We start from the raw sequence: 20,365 nt of genomic DNA, 5'->3' as shown, positions 1-20,365 counted from the left end.
TCCCAGACGGGGCCTTGGGCCTGCATGGGACTCGCACAGGAAGCCCGGCTGCGAGAGGGGCTTGCCCTGGCCAGGGTCCTGAACCCCTGGAGCTCCACATGCTCGTCCCCTTCGGCCTGGAGAGCCAATAGGAACAGGCGGCAGGAGGGAGAGGTGACTCTGAGGACGGCCTCTGGGTTTGGATCCACGGAAGACCAGACCCGTTTCCCCTCTGCGAGGTGACTGAGCAGCGCTACATCCTTGCACACACACACACACACACACACCGGGGTCTTCAGCCTCGAGCTTGCGTCCCCCCTGAAAGCGGAAAAGGGCGCTGTAGCGGCTAAAATTAACTCGGCCCTTTTCCCGGAAGCTATCCGTGGAAAGCGGTTCTCCCATTTTTAGAACGTGTTATTCTCAGAAGTTTCCTGAAAAGGCCCCTAATGACCAACAGGCGGAGAAGCCATTTCCACAGGCCCGCCATGGGGCAGAGCGGGTGCCGCCTATGGGGTGAGCAGGGAGGGCACGATGGCCTTGCAGTCCCCCACCCTTGCCTCTCTGGAGAGCCTCCCCAACCAGGGGGACCCTGCACGGACAGAAACACCCAGGCACCAGGAGCTCTCGGTGGCAACCTTCCAAGGCCCAGGGCATAGCAGCGTAATAAGCGCCTGCCGGGTCAGGCCGATAGTCCACCTGGTGCAGCATCCTATTCTCACAGTGGTCAACCAGATACTATGGGAAGCTTGCAAGCAGGACCTGAGCACTACAGCAATTCTCCAGTTGTTGTTCTCCACCATCTGGTATTCAGAGGTAGACTGTCCCTGGGCATGGAGGTTCTGCTATCACAACACTTGTCCATAACCAGGCCAAAGAGGGCTCATCGAGTCTAGCATCCTGTTCTCGCAGTGGCCAACCAGGTGCCCTCAAAGGGAAGAAGCCGACATGTGAGAACTGAGCGCACCAGCAACTCTCTCTACCTGTGATTCCCAGCAACTGCCATTCAGAGGCATCTGCCGTCTCCAACAGTAGAGACAGAACAGAGCCATACTGGTGTTTGTGCACACCTGCCGCTATTAACCCCACAAAACTGCTCTGGAGAGAATGCAACCACTGGTGTCTGGGGTACGGTCTCCCATGGCAACATCCCTCACCAGGACTAGCAGAAACAGCAGATTCTGCCCAGCTGATAAGAGCAGAGACCTCTGCTCCCCCAGGGCTGCACAACTCATAGAATTCTGCTGGAGATTTGGGGTCAGTGTTTCAGTGCCGTTTGGGGCCTCCTCCAAGGAGGTGCTATTTGGGGCCCTTGCCGCCTCGCCAGCTCAGAAGAGGAAACACACAGCTCCCGTATTTGAGCAAAGTGCGCCCACGTTTAACTGCAGGATGGCTAGAAGTGGGGGGCAAGTTCCTGATGCGGAGCACCCAATTTCCAGGGGGAAAGCACAGGGGCTTCCTCTGGCAGCCCAACTGCAGAGAAAGCTGCCGGCCTCTGCAGGCTGCTTGGGATCACCTGCAGCCAGAAGGGAGCACCCATTCACCCCGCAGGAGGCTGAGACTCCATTGCTGGGTGGGAGAGGCCAGGCGGGATTCCCCCAGCCCTGCGCCAGAGGCTGTCTGGAGCCTGACAGCCATGTGTGAATGTGCAGGAGGGAGACCCAGTTTCCTTGGAGACTCCTTTGTGTGTGGCTGGTGGGGTGGCAAGGAGGGAGAGGCAAGGGCCCAGGGAGAGGGGCAGCTCTGTCATCAAAGCCTGCAGGGCAAGGGCAGCCGCTGCCGCTCCTGTCCATCAGTCCTTCCTTCCTCACCCGCAAGCCCATCTGCCCTACCAGCAAGACTCTTCTGGCGACATGCCCTGCACCCTCTGCCTCTCCCGGAATCTGCGCCTATTTTAAACAGCATTCGGAAGCCACCTTTGGCGATGCGAAGCAGCATAACAGCTCAGTGCCAAAGACGGACATAAAAATACAGTGGTGCCTCGGGTTACAGACGCTTCAGGCTACAGACGCTTCAGGTTACAGATTCCGCTAACCCAGAAATAGTACCTCGGGTTAAGAACTTTGCTTCAGGATGAGAACAGAAATCGTGCTCTGCGCAGCGGCAGCGGGAGGCCCCATTAGCTAAAGCGGTGCTTCAGGTTAAGAACAGTTTCAGGTTAATAACGGACCTCCGGAATGAATTAAGTACTTAACCCGAGGTACCACTGTAGTCAAAACTGACAAAAGCCACTACATCAACGTTCAAAGGAACCCAGGAAGCTGTTCTAAACAGAGGTCAGCCATGGGAAGCAGCAGCCCTGGGCTTCAAAGATGCCACTGGGACCTTCTGCATGCAAAGCAGGTGCCCCCCAGCCCTCCCCCTAAAAATAAAGCAAGATCCCAGCCCTCATGGTTTTGGCTTAAGGGCCGATTTAAACAGGAAGCTGGTGGGAAAGGGCTGGATCTCAGAAAGTCCCAGCAGCATCTCCAGGTGGGGCTGGGAGAGACTCCTGCCAGCCCAAACCCAGCGGGCCACAGCTGCCAGTCAGTGCAAGCAATACTAGGTAGATGACCCAATGGCCTGACTCGGTGTACGGCAGCTTCCTATGGGAATTGCCTCTGGGACTTCCTGTGTACACCGCATTGTCTATACCCGACGCAGACTCCGGACTGCCTGGGGTGTGTGTGTAATTTTAACAGCCCCCCTCCCAGCAGAAAGCCCTGCAGAGCAGACTCATCTCAGTGCAGATTTGCTCTTAAAAGCCCCACCCCAAAGTGCTGATTTGCGGCAGAGTCTCTCTTGGGCCGGCTGCAGGGCCAGTAGCCGAAGGGGGACTCCTCTTCCTCTTCCTCTCTCCCCCCCCCCCGGCTTTCCTTTCTGGGAGAGGAGAAGCTGCAGAGGCACTGGGAAAGGCCCAGCAAGCTGGCTGGGGTTGGCAGCTGCGTCTCCTAGCAGGTTTGGGGGGAGCCTGATTCCGAGCCGGGGGCTTGGGTTTCAACTCTGACCAGCCGCTCCGAGGCTCCTCTCTCTTTCTGGAGCACACGGCCGAATAAAACATTTTTTCATAAATTTAACGCCAGCATGTCTGTGTTTGGAAACTCTTGAAAATCCATGTTGTATGGTTTACTGCGCTGGAAAAGGTGCCAGCAAGAGTTTCAAAGGAAGGGAAGTGTATAACTGTTTCCTTTCAAAATGCTTTTTGTTTTTTTCCAATGGGATCCATTGAGGGAAAAGGGCTGGAACTAACTAAAACATTATTAAAAACTGTTACGAAGAGAGACAGAGAGATGGAAAAAGATAGACCGGGGCGGGGGGGGGGAGAAAACCCCAGTGTGGAATTGAGGAGGACTGCTGGGGGCGGGGGGAGAGCAGGAAAGGAAGGGCAGATGCCACTAGGCGGGAAAAGTAAGTAAAAGCCCCCCAGGCAGGGGGCATTTCTCTTGGCCCTGGCACCCATGGCTCAGGACACCAGCACAGGGCCAAGCAGAAGGCCGGCAGGGAGGCCCCTCTGGCAGGCACTTCTGACCAAAAGTGTTTTTCTTTTCTGCAGGAGGGGAAGGCTCCCCTACTACCCTAACCCCCACCCAGTGCAGGAGATCCAGCCAGCTTTACTAAGTGGGGGCATGCCTGGCACCCCCCCCCCACAAGCAGCCCCCAGTTAACTCACAAGCACAATGCCAAGGCTCATCTAGTTCCACCTGAGAACTGCAGAGTTGGCAGGGTCCCCCAAAGGTCATCCAGCCCAGCCCACTGCAATGCAAGGAGCACAGCTCAAGAATCCCCGATGGGTGGCTGTCTGACCTCTGCTTAAAAACTCCCCCCCTTGCTCCAGCTTTGAGACCCCCCACTCGGGAGAGCATCAGACTGTAGCCAAGGAAACAGACCGGTCTGGTCTGTGGCAAGAACTTCTTGAAGGAGTCAGAATCCTGCGCCGCGAGAGCCACCTTGCCAGAATGACGGCTCTCTCTTGCGCAGCTTTTCAGGGATGGGCTTATTCTGAGCTAGAATTCATGGCTCCAAAGTCCTTTGGGCACACACACACACGGATACACACACACGGCTTGCTGCCCGCCTGCTTGTGTGCATTACTGCTGCATACTGATCAAGGTCTTTGATCCACCCGCTTGGGCATTTGGGGTTTCCGCAGAATCATAGACTTGCAGAGTTGGAAGTGACCCCAAGGACCATCTAGTCCCGCCTCGCAATCCCAGGTATAGCATCCCTGACAGACGGCCACCTGGCCTCTGCTTAGAAACCACCAAGGAAGAAGAGCCCACTAACTTCTGCCTTTTGCTAAGCCTTTCTTCTCAGCTTCTGCCCTCATCTTCCCCTGAAGGCAGAGGGGATCCACACCGCAGGACTCAGGACACTTGCCTTCCACCAGCCTGACTGGCGGTTGCTACTCATGCAGCCGGGGCTGCGTTTGGGCTGCACAGAACACTGCGTCCCCAAGCAGAGCAGACTTCAAAGGCCAAGTTCCTAGTCCTCATGGGACGGCACTGCAGCATCCTGCTCAGTCCCCCCGTCCTTCCCTCTGATCACAGAGCTTCCTGCGTTTGTTCCTGGGGCTGTGGATGAGTCTCAGCCTCCACCAGCCTGGCGTTTGGGACTGCTCCCTGGGTGACCCCGGGGGCTGATCACTCACTCTCAGCCTCTCCCACCTGACAGGGCTGTTGTGGGGATTAAATGAGGGCCAGAACCATGTACCTTAAGCCCCACTGAGCAAAAGGTGGGATGTAAATGCAATGGAGGTGTGTGTGTCTGTGTGTCTGTCTGTCTGTGTGTGTGTGTGTGTGTGTGTGTGTATGTGTCTCTCTCTCTCTCTCAATTCACGTTGATGGCTAGGAGTTGTACTGCAAGCACACCTGGAGGGCACCTGGTTGGCAAAGGCCGGTGCAACAGTCCTGGGCACTTGGGTCAGGGCCAGGTACCTTTCCTGGGTCTGTTACAGCTAACAGATATTGACAGACCAATTCCCCACCAGTGTGAAAGAAGAGTCCGGCTGCTGGATGAGGCCCAGAGGCTGGGGGGCCGATGGCAGCCTGCACTTGAAAACATCTCCCCTTGGCAGAGCCTTGACCCTTCCCAAGATTAAACCTAGGCTGAGCTGGCTTCTTCTGCCCCGTCCTCCTCACTCGCAGCCTTGGGAGCCGCTGCCCGGCTGCGGAAAGAGGGGCTCCTGGCACGGCCTCCGCACCACGTTTTCCCAGCCTCCGGGTCTTGGGGGTGCCTCATCCGTGGGCTGCCGAGCACATGTGGAGGGATGAGGGGAAAAATAAACAGGCAGACAAAAGAATGAGGACACCCTGCCAATTCCAATCGAGCGGCGTTGCGTTCAAATGCTTATCAAGCTGAGAAAGAGCAGAGTTCTTGGAAAAGCGGGGCTGCCTTTCTTCTGGTGCCAGTGTCAGCCACCTCTCAAGGATGGGTACGGGCCAGGCACAGCGGCCGGTGGGCCCACCCTCCCCAAACAGGCCCTCCAGGGGGGCTGGTAAGCATGCATTTTTAAAAAAAAGTTAACTAAAGAGGTGGGGGACACACACATTTTTTATTGTTTCAAATCTCGGATCCTGCTGCTGCGGGAGAGCCAAGCAGCCCGCCATCAGTTTGTACAATAAAAAGATTTTCTTCCCCATTTTTTTTTTTTTGCTAGCCCCCCTAATTAATAGGAGGGATGTCTGCCCTGCACCAGATGTCAGTCCAGGGTGCTTGGGGATGTTTGCCGTGGGCCAGTGGCTGCCTCTTGCCGCTCTAGCCCATAGCCCAGTGTATATTGGGGGTAGGGAGAGTATCCTGTGTGACCCTTCCTGAGCGCCAGTGTTTCTCCACGCCCCCCTGAGCCACACAAGAGACACAGGAAAGCATCCCAGGGGGCCACACACACATGTAATGGGTTTCAAAAAGAAAAGGGGAAGAAAATGTGCCTTTTCTGGAAAGGCGCTGCATGAGCTTCTGAGAAATCTTCCCCCCAAAAGGGGCAAAAGACCTAAAGCTCCATTACTAAGCTGGCAGTGGAATGGACTCCCTTGGCAGCCCTGTATAGGGAAGCTTTCAATGTCTGATGTTTTATTGTGTTTTTAATATTTTGTTGGGAGCAGCTCAGAGGGGTGGGGGCAACCCAGTTGGATGGGCAGCTAATACTAATACAAATACAAATTCCTTGGAGGCTTTTAAGCAGAGCGAGCGTGGCCATCTGCCAGGGAATATTCAGTTGCGGTTTCTGCATTGCAGGGGGTTGGACTAGATGACCCCTGGGATCTCCCTTCCAAGGCTACAATTCTATGGCAGCCTAGGGTGGTGCAGCGGAAGATCCTGCCTGACCATCCAGAGGGAGGGAAGGAGTCTGGGCACTGCAGACAACGGCCCTCAGCTTCTTGCAACTGTTTAGGGGGCTGGAGGCAGGAGATGTGCCTGCCCCCCACGCCCCTCTGCTCCAGCCCCAGATGGCTATCTTGGAAAGGGAAAGAAGGGGGCCAGCCCACGCTCACTGCCCTCCTTCACACGCATCCTGAACACAGGGCCCAGGGCACCCAAGGCGGCCTTCTTCTTGACCAGGATTACTTCAATTTGCAAGCTAACCGTCTCCAGCTGCGAGAGGGGCAGGAAATTTAACAGTAGTGCAAAGGCAGCCCTCTAAGCGCTGGTGTGAAGGCTGCTGAAGCCACACACAGGCGCGAGCACACACACAAAAGGAGGGTGTGCTATAAAAAGAACAGGCACAGCCATTGCAGCCCCTGTTAATTCAAGCCCTGAAGACGCAGGTCTTTGCAGAGCTGTCTCTTTCTTCCCCAAAATATTCTGGCTTCTTCAGTGCCTTTGGGTGGGTGTCTTTTTTGTGATGGTCAGAGGGAAGAGCAAAAAACAAAACAAAAACAAAGCACGCCCCCCCCCCAGTTGATAAAAGGAAACGAGGGAGACGCGGACAATTGAAAACTACCTAAAAGCTCGGGGAGAGGTTTATTTTATTAGTTCTTAATAAATATCTTGCAGATTTCCTGCAGGAAACACACCAGATCACATGTAGAATAGTTTGATACTGATGTCAACGGCATCGACATATGAAATCTATTAGGGGCGAAGCCACAGCAGGGCGATCAGCGAGCAGAAAAGCTTCGCGGCACCAAGGCGAAAAGGGAGGGGGGAGGAGGGACTCTCACGGCCCTTCCAAATTCTTCGAGAGGTAAAAAAGTCAGCCAAGACACAGAGAGAGAGAGAGAGAAAGAGAGAGAGAGAAAAATCCCACATCCTGCTTTGGGCTGCCAGCAATCTGAAGTGCCCAGAGATTAATTCTATGTCTGGCCTGGAAATGTGACTTTAAAGCATCAGTTGGGGGGTGGGGGGGGAAGGTTGGGGGGAGGCCAGGCTAACTGGGGCTGGCATGGTGCCACCGGCTCCCCCCACCCCATTCTGAGCCCCAGCCCCAGCCATGTTTCAATGTAGACAGCAGTAAACCCCAACAGACAGCAGATCTGGCTCCCTCCCTCTCTCTTGCGCTGCGCCAGCGACTCAGAGCAACAGCAGCTGCGCTGCGTCTCCCTCGGCAGGCGCAGATGGGCCGGAGTGCAGGGCTTCCGCTGGCTGGCTGCTGCAGGCTTTTAAGAGGCAGGCGGGCAGGCAGGCTTGGCGGCCTGGGACGCAGCTCCCTCCCCATCCCACGTCCCCACCGGAGAGCTCCCCTCGCGCTGCCCAGAGGATGCTCCGCTCAGGCCTTCATTGCTCAGGCAGGAAAATGGAGAGAGGAAAAGTTCAGGGGAGGCAGGCTGGATGCTGCAAAGAAAGGATGCTGCACTAGGGCGGCGGCTCTTTTCTTCCAGAACCTCCAGGCCCAGAGGCAGTCTATCTAGGCCCCCAGGTTCTAAGGAGCACTGTGAGGCTAGGGTGCTGGGCCAGATGGGCCCCTTGGGCCTGACCCAGATGCTGCAGGGCTCTTGGGGGTAGTGGTCCTGGGTTCTAATTCTGGCCCAGTTCTGAAGCTTGCTGAGTGAGGGATCAGGCAATATCACACACACAGACACACAGACACACACACACACACAGACACACACACACACACACACACACACACACACACACAGGCAGCATGGGATGGTGGTGAGAGAAACTCCCTCACAACGACCAGGGAGAAGAGTCGGTGGAAGAAGATTGGAAGAAATTTAAAGACTATTTACAGAAATATTGCAAAATTAATGAATGTTAGAATGATGTTGGAATGAAGTTAAGAGGTTTCTAGCTGAACAGATACAAAAGAATATGGAAAAATTGGTTTTTAATATGTAAAAATTTAAAGCTATAATATATCAAGATTAAAGATTAGGATTAAAAAGGAGGGAAAGGAATTGTTGGATTAACAAATTGAATTGGAATACAAAAGAGGGAGGTATGAGGAGGTCCGGGAAACAAGTAAACGTAAAAGAAGTGAGGAAAAGATGGAATTGTTTTTAACTCTTTTTTCTTTTTTCTACTTTGTATTTTTCCTTTTTATTGTTAATTTTTTATTAATGTGATTTTTCTTCTTTTGAAACTTTAATAAATATTATTTTAAAAAAAAAGAAAAGAGAAACTCCCTCACAACAACCCTATGAGGTAGATCAGACAGAGGAAGAGCAGCCTTCTCCCAGGCCCCCCTTTGACACTCTAACCCAGCAGTTCTCAACCTGTGGGTCCCTAGATGTTGTTGGACTACAACTCCCATCATCCCTGAGCTCTGGCCTTGCTAGCTAGGGGTGATGGGAGTTGTAGTTCAACAACATCTGGGGACCCACAGGTGGAGAAAGGCTGCTCTAACCAGACAGGGCTTGCAAGGCAATCTGCCATGGCTTTTCAAAGGGGCCACCACAGTTCAGACTCTTCTCTGCGTAGCCCAGCATTGCAGGCTCTGACTGGCAGCAGCCCACCAGGGTTCTCAGGCAGAAAAGACCCCTTTCCCTACCGCCAGCTGCCGAGTCCCTTTTTGGCCGGAAATGGTAGGAATCAAACTCTGGAGCTTCCACGTGAAAGGAAGCTGCTCTGCCAGCCCCTCACAATATTGCAGCTGGATCAGGCCAGAGGGGACCCAGCGCCTAGTCCAGCTTCCTGCCCCATGCGGAAGCCCACAAGCAGGAGTGGAGCACCACAGTGGGACTTGCCCCCCACTCTTGCTCTGCTCAGCAAGATGTGAGATGATGGCAAAGGGTGGCCCAGGAGGATTCTGGGAAACAGGCCCCGACAGACAAGGCAGGATTTAAGGGAGTCAACCCGGCTGCTTTGCGGACCCCAACGGGGCTGCTGCCCACAACCAGCTGGCAAGCGGACTCAGGGGACATCCCCTTCTCACAGTCACATGATGCAGGTTTACTCCCAGACAAATGTAGGAAACGGCCTTCCTACTGAGACAGGCCACCAGCTCATTTAGCTTGCAAGCGTTTGCACTGACTCCCCTGTATTTCTCAGCTCTACCTGGAGAGGCAGAGGACTGAACCACTCCCCCCCCCATTATCTTTTTAAAGCCATCTAAACTGGTGCCCATCACGAGCTTTCGTGGGAGTCAATTCCATAGCTTAACTGCCCAAGCGCTGCAACAGGGACGGGTCTTCCAGAGGGGTGGTTGGTCCAGCCCGCCCCAATCTGAACAACTGACGGCCTTGTGGGCACCTTAAAAGACGGTGGCACAAGCCTCTGTGGGAACAGCGGGTGCGAGAGAGGAACCTCCGCAAATAGAGCTTTCCTTCCATCACGGAAACAAGCAAGGAAACCTTCGTTGATTTGGGTTTTTTTGTTTTTAAATGCATCCTACCTTTAAAAAAAATTGTTTCAAGGTATCTCAGACATTGAAAAAAGGAATGCAACCTAGAAAGCAAAAAATAAGTAAAAATGCAGCAGGATTTGCCACCCTGGTGAGCTGCCCATTCAGATATACTGAATGGAGACTTTCCTGTTCTGGCCGCCCAGAACTTAACTGATGAATCAGCCTTTGTCAGCCTGGTGCTCTGTTTGCCCTGGGCTAAGGCTCTGCTGGCCGGGGCTGGTCAGAGGTCATTTGGAGGGCACAAGGATTGAAACTTCTTCAGCACCCACTTCTGCATGCAGAAGGCCCCAGGTTCAGCCACCAGCATCATCAGTTAAAAATGGATCTTGAGCACATAGGGAGCCACCTGATGCAGAGTCCATCTAGCTCAGGGTGATCTTCACTGACTGGCAGCAATAGCTCTCCAGGGTTTTAGGCAGGAGTCTTTTCTTCAACCCTACGCAGAGATGTTGCCAGGGATGGAACCTGGGACCTTCTGCATGCAAAGCAGGTGCACTACCGCTGAGCTACGGATGAGCAAGCTTCCAGGAAGTTAGGGAGCTGCCGTATACTGAGATCGTTGGCTCCCTTTAGCTCAGTACTGTCTTCACTGGCTGGCAGCAATGGCTCTCCAAGGTTTCAGGCAGGGGACCATTCCCAGCCCTGCCTGGAGATGCTGATGGGGACTGAACAGGGACCTTCTGCATGCAAGGCAGATGCTCTGCCACGGAGCTTCCCCAGTGATGGAAGGGTTCTTCCCCTCAGCTTGAGACTCTAGAGACCAGCTGCCAGTTGGAGCAGAGAACAGGGGGCTGGATGGACAAATAGCCCAACCAGGTATAAGGCAGCTGCCTCCTCTGCTGGCTGCAAGCAGGCGGCCCCAATCCCCGGCTACCTGCAAACACTCGGCATCCTTCCTGCTCCCACCCCAGCCCCACTTTGTCACTGCAGCTTTTCTGCCCCCCCCCCCATCAGGGCTCACCGGGGGTGTGGGTGAAGAGGTGCAGCGTGGAGACTGGGGTTTGAGAACGGGGTTGGGGGCCACTTCCCCATGCAGCTCTTTCTGCTCCCAGGAGCCTGAGGTTACGCTCAAATACTCCGGAGGGGCTAATTTTAAAAGGCCACTAAACCAAGGCTGCAGCAGATGAGCCGGCGTTATTTTTATAGGTGGCTGAGAAAACTGGACTCGGCTTGGGGTTTTCCGGTCCTGGTAGATGTCGCGTGGTTTGCACATCAAGGAGGCAGTGGTAAAAAGACGTTGCGGACAGGCCTCGGAGGAACTCTGTGGTTACAAGGGCCATTCTGAAAGGGCCCAGGAGTCGGGCCTCAGTTTGGTGGGCGGGCTGTTGATTTGATTTATTTCATAAAATTAATGCACAGCTTAACTTTTTTTAAAAAAAAAATCTCAAAATAATTTGCAAAAAGAAATGTTATCAGTAAAAATAGTTAAAGCCAATTGAAGATATACATTACAATATTATACTAAAGTTAAAGATTGGGATTAAAAAAGTTGAAAAGAAATTGCTGGACAAACAATTTGGATTGGAATACAAAAGAGGGAGGTATGAGGAAGTCCAGAAAATAAGCAAACTAAAAAAACGGAAATGGAAAAGAGATATTGTTTTTAATTGTTATGTTTTTTATTTTTTATTGTTGAATTGTGTTCTTTTTTGTGTGTTCTTGTTATCTTTTTTTTCTTTTTTTGAGATATGTATTGTGTATGTTTTTTTTTCTTTCTTTGTTGTTTAAAACTTAAATAAAAATTATTTACAAAAAATAAATAAATAAATAGTTAAAGCCAACTATTTAGTTCCAAGATTAAAACCAGCAATGAACTGAGAAGAGATTAAAATGTAAATCAACGTTCTACATGCCTGATTTTACAGGGAGATGCCCACATGGGGGCAGCTGAACTGCGGAACTCACTGCCACAGGAAGCAAGGATGGCCACCAACCAGGATGGCTCTGAAAGACAACTCATGGAGGGCTCCTAGCCATGATGGATGCTCTCTCTACCTCCGCAGTCGGAGGCAGCAACGATCCCAAACGCCAGTTGCTGAAAACCGCAAGAGGGGTGTGTTGCTGTGGAGCACAGGCTTTCCACGGGGACACCTGGCTGGCCCGTGAGAACAGGCTGCTGGGCTAGACAGACCCACCTTGGCCTGATCCAGCGGCTGCTCTTCAGAGGCTGCCTCTCCAGATAATACAGAGGGAGGGAGGGTCACCTGCTAAGCCCCATCGCCAGAAGGCCAGTGCAAGGCCTGTCATTTGTGCAACAGGGCTTCCCAACCCTGACCTCCCAAAATTGGCTCAGGGGAGAAGCTTCAGAGGAGTGTATGGGGGGGAGGGGGGGTTATTCTGCCCAACAGGCCAAAAAGCTCGTGTGGACAGAGCAACTGAACCAGCGCTATGCTGAACTCCACCCTGGGAGTCGCTTAAGAGCAGCCAGATGGAGACACAGCCTGAAGTTGGCTGGTTGGTGGGGGGGGCCAACTCTTGCCCTGCTCAGCTGGGAAGGGCACAAAAAGGCCAGAAGACAAACTGCCTGGATATGTGTGTAAGACGTGCCGGGGGGGTGGGGGTGGGGGTGGGGGGTTTGCGGCGAAGGGAAGTGATCCCGGCGGTGGCCCTATGAACATCCCTCCAGTGATTTATAGGAAGTATAATCCAATAATATAGTAAAACAGAACAGTGTGTTTGAGATGGGTTTGATTCCAGGAATTATAAAACAAATTATTAAAAAGGGGAAAAAGAGAGAGAGAGAGAGAGAGAGAGAGAGAGAGAGAAAGGGGGTGGGCTTTGGGGGTGGGAGAAAAGCCCCACCGAGACCAGATTGGAGTAAATTGGGCACAGATGGGTGGGGGAGGGGGCTCGCAGGACTCCCCCCGCCGGAGATGCCCTGCCACAAGGCACGGCTTCAATTAGCTCGCTTGCAAACTCCGTTCCAGCCACCCCTCTCTCCCTGTGCCCAAATTACAGACCCCCCTTAAAAAACCCCCCACCAACCACATTCTCCATGCGTCTGCGGTCAGGATAAAGGCACCCCCCACTTCCCTGCCAGGCGGGTGTGCAGCTGGCTACCAAAGTGCCCAAAGAGGACAACTGGGGCAAGGTGTTGCGCTGGCCTCCTCCTGGTCCTCCTGGGGGCAAAGGGAGCCCACCAGCACCTCCTTCTGGAGAGAGACGGCATGCAAGGGACAGAGATCGCAGCTTCTGAGGTGGTGGTGGTGGTAGTGGGGGGTGGCACTGTTCTGGACTGCCAAGGAACTACCAAAAGGGGACTGGCTAGGCATCACCTTTCCCTACAGCACTTCCGAGGCGGAGTGGGGTGGGGGACAGGATGGGACTGTCAGTCAGCAAGATGCTAATGGAGGAGCAAGGAAGGAAAACCAAGGCTCAAAGGAAAGAAAAAGGTTGCACAAGCAATACTTTCTGGGTGCCACAGAGGACGACACAGCAGGAGAGCCACAGATCTGACCTGCTGGCCCCAGGATCTGCTGGCACTGCTCTCCCGTGAGGATGACGTCCACAGCAGGAGGGCTACAGGGGGAGAATTTAGGGGAGGACCAGGCTCGATCGCCAGCACCTCCAGGCAGGGCTGAGAAAGACTCTTTCGATGTGTCAGAGACAAACACTGAAGGGGCAGGGGGAGAAAAGGGGGCCCTTCCTTGGACCAAACCCACTGGCTGCTTCTGCCCACCAGGAAGGACAAAGGCAGCCTGCCTAGAGGTACTACATTGGGAATGGCAGGTGGGGAGTGCCCTGCTGTAGCCCTCGGGTTCTGCTGCTAGCTTCTTCCCCTAGGGGGCACCTGGTTGGCCACTGAAAGAATAGGATGCTGAAACAAGGAGGGCCCCCTTTGGCGGGGGGGGGGGGAGCAGGGCCAATTGCGATAGCAGAACCTCCATGCCCAGGGACAGTCTACCTCTGAATACCGGGTGACGAGCAACAACAACTAGAGAGCTGTTGTAGTGATCAGGTCCTGCTTGCAGGCTTCTTCACATTGGCTGGCCATTGCGAAAACAGGCTGATAAACAAGCTGGCCTGATCCAGCTGGCAAAGGGCTCTCCTTAGGCTCTTATAAGCGCCTCTCCACACAGGAAGCAAATGGTCCCATGGGAACCCTGAGCTGGATGCTAACCAGCAAGAGTTGCTCTCAAGATCTCAACTCTGCCCGCTGGGGTTTTGGAATTCAGCAGTTTTCTCAACCTGTGACTTCCAAAGGGCCTCCTGGGCACCAGAGTTGTGTCCTGCCCACAAACCCAGCGCCTGAGGACCGAGGCCTGGGGCTCCTTCCTGACTCCTTCCCCCACCTGTCCCCCTCCAGTACCTTTGGGCTGGGAGTTGTAGACAGCAAACATGTTGATGGCCATGAGTTGCAGCAGGCGGGTGCTTCCGATGGGCGAGGGGCTGTGCCCCAGCAGCGCCCGGAACTCGCTCAGGACCTCAGCAGCTACGGCAGGGAAGGTCTCCATCCTGAAGAAACCAAGGAAGGAGGGGAGACATTGTTTGCGTTGCTCATTATTTGCATTGCATTATTAACAACGCTATTTGCATTGCATTGTTATTTCTATTACAGTCATACCTCATGTTATGTTTGCTTCATGTTATGTTCCTTTAGCTTACGTCCCGTGGCGACCTGGAAATACTGGAAAGGGTTACTTCCAGGTTTCGCCACCCACGCATGTGCAGAAGTGCTAAATTGTGCTTCGTGCATAAGCGCCAGATCGCGCTGCGCACCTGCGCAGATACGACACTTCAGGTTGCGCTCTTTTCATGTTGCGAACAGGCCTCCGGAATGGATCCCGTTCCAACCAGAGGTACCACTGTATTATTATTATTATTATTATTATTATTATTATTATTCACTTATCTCCCCGTACAATTGCAAATAGACAGTAATTATCGTAACAACAACCTGAGAGCAGAGGAGTGCAAGCAAGATGATAAAAAGGGGCAGGGAACCAAGTCTTGTGAGGAACATTTTAGGGAGCTGGGGATGTTTAGCCTGGAGAAGAGGAGATTCAGAGGAGAAAGCATAGCCGTCTTCAAACACCTCAAGGGCTGTCACATAGAAGAGGGAACAAACTTGTTTCCTCCTGCTCTGGAGGGTAGGTCTCGAACCCATGGCTTCAAGTTACAAGAAAGGAGATTCCCACTCAACATCAGGAATAACTTTCTGACGGTAAGAGCCGGACGACAGAGGAATGGAGTCCCTCAGGTGGTGGTGGCCTTTCCTTCCTTGGAAGTTTTTAAGCAGAGGTTGGGCGGGGGGCCCTGTCACGGATGCTTTAGCCACGATTTGTGCATTGCAAGGAGCTGGACTAGATGAACCTCAGGAGTCCCTTCCACCTCTACAATTCTATGGGGATGAAAGATAACGGCAGAATCTGCTAGAAAGCCAGCTGTTGTGGAGATGTGGAGAGGTGTCGAATTAAGACTAGAGAGACCAAGGTTCCAGTCCCCACTCAGCCACGAAACGCCCTGGGTGGCCTTGGGCCAGTCACTGCCTCTCAGCCTAGCCTACCTTGCAGGGCTGTTGATAAAATGGGGAGAAGAACCATGTACGCCACCTTGAGCTCCTTGGCGGCAGGGTGGAATATAAATCTAATAAATAATAATAATGGGGTGTGGGGCAAGCAGGGGAGGCTGTGTGGGACTGAGAAAAGCCGCTCTTTCTCAGCAACACTGGCCTACTTTACGGGGCTGCTGTCGAGATTTGCCGAGCATAAGGAGACAAAGTACTTTGGTGAAGAGAAATTACCACTTTGACCCTACACGTGGTTACCACTGGAAAGTGTGTGTGTGTGTGTGTGTCTCAGTGAGTGAAATCGCTTCCGTTGTTTTGTCACAGGAAACATGAGCACCTGCACTCAGATTCACAGCAGAGGGAGCTCTGCAGGTCGCCCAGTAACGAAGCCAACTCAAACTCGGCCCTTGCGGGAGCTGACGTGAACCCGTGGCCCTGCGGCCGTTGCTTGGACTCCAACTCCCAGCAGACCCAGCAGCCAGCATGGCCAGTGGTCAGGGATGGTGGAAGTCCGAGAGGGCACAGACTGGAGCTGACTTCTTGGGCATCCTTATGGGAGGCTCCTTCTTCCTCGCACCCAGGGAGGCTTCCCAAGAGGGGCAACACCAACTCCTCTGCCGTCACCCAAGAAGCAACGGCCACCCAAGGGAAAACCTGGGAGCCAAATGCTGGCTGGGGACAGCAGGATGACTGCTTGGCATGGGGGAGGTTCAATCCCCAGGCTTGCTACCCAGAATTCGGTAGCAAGTGAAGATGGGGGAGAAAGACGCTTCTCTGCCAGAGATCCTGGGGAGGCTCTGCCAGTCAGAGTGGAACATGCTGGGCTAGATGGACAAGATAAAGCACACAGCAGAAGAGCCTGGTGGATCAGGGCCCTTCTGGTCCAGCGTCCTCTTCTCACAGAGGCCAACTAGGTGTTCCCCTGGGAAAGCCGCAAGCAGGATTGAAGCACAAGGGCAGCAGCCTCCCCTCCTGCGGATCCCAGCAACAGAGACTCAGAAGCATCCCCATCTCCAGCTGTGGAGGCAGAGCAAAGCCCTCGATAGCCGCCTCCTCCTCCATGAATTTGCCTAACCCCTTTAAAAAGCCACCCAAGCTGTTGGCCATCATGGCCTCATGTGGGAGGGAGTTCCACAGTTTAACTCTGCGCTGCACTAAGAGGGACTTCCTTTCCTCTGCTTGGCATTTCTCTGACAATCTGCCTCAGTTTGTCAGGAGCCAATCCCTGGAGGACACGATTTGGATCGGGGGGCATCAGACCTCAATGCTAAACAGAACCTCCACAGGCAGAGGCAGTCTAGCCCTGAGCTCCGGGCGGCAGCGGGAAAATGGCACAAATGGACTTGGCTGGGGACGAATTTGTTCTGATAAAGGAGGGCAGCTGCTGTGCTGGACGAGGAGGGCCAGAGCTGTGTCACTGCTGCGGTGGCGCTCCCAGCCCCAGCCCCGGCCGGAGTGCTGACCCTCTCCCTCGCCCCCCCCGCCCCACCCTCCAGAGCCGGCCTGGGAGGGGGAGGGAGGAGGAGGAGGCGGCTTCACACCCTGTGCCCTCCGCTCCAAACACAAGCCCAGTTGCTAACAATATTGGAATTCCAAAAGGCCTCGTAATGTAGGAAAAATAAAACAAACATCCTGCAGCCTTACCCAATCCTGGTAAACAGCTTCCCATGGGCATGGAGAAAACTCAGGACGAACCTTTTGTTCAGCTGCATGGGAAAGAGGGGGGGAAAGCAGAGAGAGAGAGAGAGAAAAGATGATGTTGAAGAAGATGAGAAAACAATTCGAACGCTCCCTTTTCCTGTGAACGAGCCCAGAGTCCCGGGTGACAGGATAACCTGGCCTGGGATGTGCAGAGGGGGGTGGAGGGGCGGCAGATGGGAACCAAATGTCTGTGCCCCGGCCCTCCAAGCGTGAGGGCAAGTGCCAGACAGCTGCATTTTTTGAGGGGGGGAGCCGTGCTAGGCCCACGGCACCCTCTGCTGGCGGATAAGATTCTCTGCAAGCGACAGGAGCATGTGTGCAAGAAATCCCAGGGGTGCCCACCTACCGCCACTTTCCAGAGGGGAATGCGAGGGCAACACGCAAGGACCTAAGAAGAGCCTTGAAGCTGGGTCAGGCCAGTCCAGCAACCTGTCCTCAGTGGCCAAAGCAGGACCTGAGCCCAACAGCAGCAACTCTCCAGTTGTCCCCATCCTCTGGTTTTCCGAGGCAGACTGTCCCTGGGCATGGATGGAGGTTCTGCTTTCACAATAGGGCTTCCTAAGAGCCTGGCTAGAGCAGGCCAAAGGGGGCCCATCCAGTCCAGCCTTCCCAGTGGCCTTCCAGATACCCCAAAGGGAAGCCTGAGGGTGGGGCCTGGGCAACGACAACTCTCCCCCTCCTGTGATTCACACCATCTCCGTAAAGCATTATTAAACCACTTGAACAGTCACGGCTTCCCCCAAAGCATCCTGGGAACTACAGTTTGCTGGAGGGCATCCTACAGGGTTGGCCTGAGGTGAAGGTCATTCTTAGGCTGAATGGGAGGTGCAATCACAGAATGGTAGAGTTGGAAGGGACCCGAGGCACATCTAGTCCAGCCCCTGGCAATGCAGGAATCCTTTGCCCAACGTGGGGCTCAAACCCACAACCCTGAGATTTAAGAGTCTCATGCTCTACCAACTGAACTAAACAGAGCATTGTATTAAAACCAATACATTCACTGGAACGACAGCAAACTGCACATGGAGGAAACGCTGCCAGACAGAGAGAATCAAGGTGGCTTTTCCCCTGTTTTTGACATATTCTACCACCACCAACCCCCCTTTGCTTTGCCAACTCTCCTGTACTGACCCAACTGTGGCACAAATCCATTTCCAAGACAGTAACTGGCCCAGGAATCCCATATCCTGCCCCTCCTCAATTTTGCAAGCAGGCTGCCATGCAATGCCCGAAGCATGGTGGCAGGGGGTCGGACCCAACCAATTCCTCCAGTAGGGAGGGACACACACAGAGCATGCAAGTCCTGTCAATGCGGCTCCTTGCGGGGAAGACCCGAGTTCGAATCCCTCATCTGGCCACAAAACTCCTTGAGTGACCTCAAGCCATCCACCAGCTTTCTCCTTTGGCCAGGCCTACCTTACAGGGGTGGTTGCAAGGAGAAACGTGGGGGACAGGTGTCCATTGCCCCGAGTGCTTTGGGGGAAAGGAAGGGGATGTACATTTAATATAGATGAAGCCTCAGATAGTTGGGGTGCAACCTGGGAAGAATGGAAGAGAAGCAGTGCAGAGCAGTGGTCAGAGCAGGTGGGTTCAGGACTACTGCATTGGTAAGCTTTCAAGGTTTGATGCTTTATTATGTTTTTTTATGTGTTGGAAGCTTCCCAGAGTGGCTGGGGTAATCCAGCCAGATGGGTGAGGTGGTATTATTATTATTATTATTATTATTAACTCCTCATCACTCCTGGATGCTGGCTGTTCTGGCTGAGCTGCAGTCCTAAACACCTGGAGGGCACCAGGTTGGCTACCCCCTGGGTTAGGGTGCTCAGCTAGGATCTGGGAGGGGCCAGGGGCCAAAATCCCCTGACGCTCAGCCCTCCTGAAGTTCCCTGGCTGAGTCACTGCCTCTCTCTCAGCCCAGCCTGCCTCACAGGGTTGTTGAGAGGATAACATGAGAACTTGTGGACATCCAACAAAGCGGAATGTTGGAAGATTCAGGAGAGATAGAAGGAAGTCCTCTCTGCTGCAGGACGCAGTGGCGATGGCCACAGACTTGGATGCTTTTAAGAGAGGATTGGACAGATTCACGCAAGAGAGGGCTATCGATGGCAACCAGCCATGAGGCTTCCGGACAGCAGTTGCTGAAAACTGCAGGAGGGGAGAGGGCTCCTGGTGTGGGGTCGTGCTTGGGGGCTCCCCCTGCGAGAAGAGGAGGCTGGGGTCTGTGGGCCACTGACCTAATCCCACAGCCAGGCTCTTCTGATATTCCCATGCTAGTGGGGGAGAATCGCACACACCACCCTGAGCTGCTTGGAGGAAAAGCAGAATATAAATGTTGTGATGATGATGGTGGTGGTGGTGGGAACAGAAGGGCAAGGAAAGCCCCTATCCAGCTCCCTCTGAGCGTGCGTGCCTGCCTCCTGCCTCCCGCGTGACCCCGATGAGCTCAGCCCTGGGAAGAGGCCGGTGGGAAGGTTCAAGGGCAGGCCAGCGGCTGCTCTCCAAATGACTCTCTGCGTGGTTGTGCTCTTGGCGTGACTCACCTGCCGGCAGGGCCCCCCCTGGGAACCTCCTGCTTCTCACAGCCAGAGGGAAACGGAGCCCTCGGGAGAGGAAGTGGCACCACCTGCTGGTTGCGGCGGCTGCGCGAGGCGAGGGGGAGGAGGGGGGGCACACATGCACTTCCCCAAAGCGGCGGAGGGATGAGAAATGCGCCCCCTGTGCCCCCCTCCACAAAACACAAAGAGCAAAGAAGACAGCCCAGTGGCTGCCCTTTCTCATTGCCTCAACAACCCATTTATGCAGAGGGGGTTCCCCCATCTCCTGCTACCCCATACAGAACACACCAAAGCAGACTAGTCCTCAGTGAGGAAGAGGTCACGGGCGGCACTTGTTGTTTGGGCGGGGTGTACGGAGGGGCAGCTCGGCTGAGCCCAGGCCTGGATATTCGTGTGGCTTTTTGTTTACATTGCGCTCCGCTTTGCAACTGTTAATGCATTATCTTGGAATCTTGTTTTATTTCAAATCTGTGCGTTCTCATGAGCTGCTTGTGCGTGGCTCCGTCATGGGAAAGCAGCATACAAATAAAGACACAACGATAAGGCTGAAGATCGTTCACCCGCTCACACGTTTCGATCTGAAACACTTGGGTGCCGCCCCGCAGCAAAACTTCCCAGGGAAAGCTGATTAGGGGAGGTTTGTACAATCTTGAGTGTGACTGATGGTGACAAGAGCACCACGAGCTCCTTTTCTAAGTAACTCTGATTCTGGGGGTGGGGAAGCGCCCAAAGCAGGCAATATGAATAAAAGCAATGCCATATCTATAGGAAGGACATAAGGACACAAGGTCAGCCATCACATTACGAATTTACCAAACGGTGAAGTCGCTCCTGAATGTGGTATCTAAAACTCTTGCT

At 53.8% G+C, this 20,365-nt stretch overlaps 1 protein-coding gene across 3 annotated transcripts in view; it reads right to left on the bottom strand.

The window, feature by feature from the left end:
* The window catches only part of SMG6 (SMG6 nonsense mediated mRNA decay factor), a 91,336-nt gene that overhangs the window by 52,208 nt on the left and 18,763 nt on the right, over positions 1–20,365 (bottom strand). For all 3 annotated transcript variants that reach the window (XM_080982281.1, XM_080982282.1, XM_080982283.1), the window contains exons 9-10: positions 16,896–16,957; positions 14,052–14,197 (exon numbers count right to left, since the gene is read on the bottom strand). In XM_080982281.1, coding sequence (XP_080838407.1) covers positions 14,052–14,197; positions 16,896–16,957 — 208 coding nt within the window. The remainder of the gene's footprint in view (positions 1–14,051; positions 14,198–16,895; positions 16,958–20,365) is intronic.

This window comes from Podarcis pityusensis (genome assembly GCF_964106645.2).
Source record: "Podarcis pityusensis genome assembly, chromosome: 15".
Classification (NCBI taxonomy): domain Eukaryota; kingdom Metazoa; phylum Chordata; class Lepidosauria; order Squamata; family Lacertidae; genus Podarcis; species Podarcis pityusensis.
This window is presented reverse-complemented; position numbering and strand designations above follow the sequence as displayed.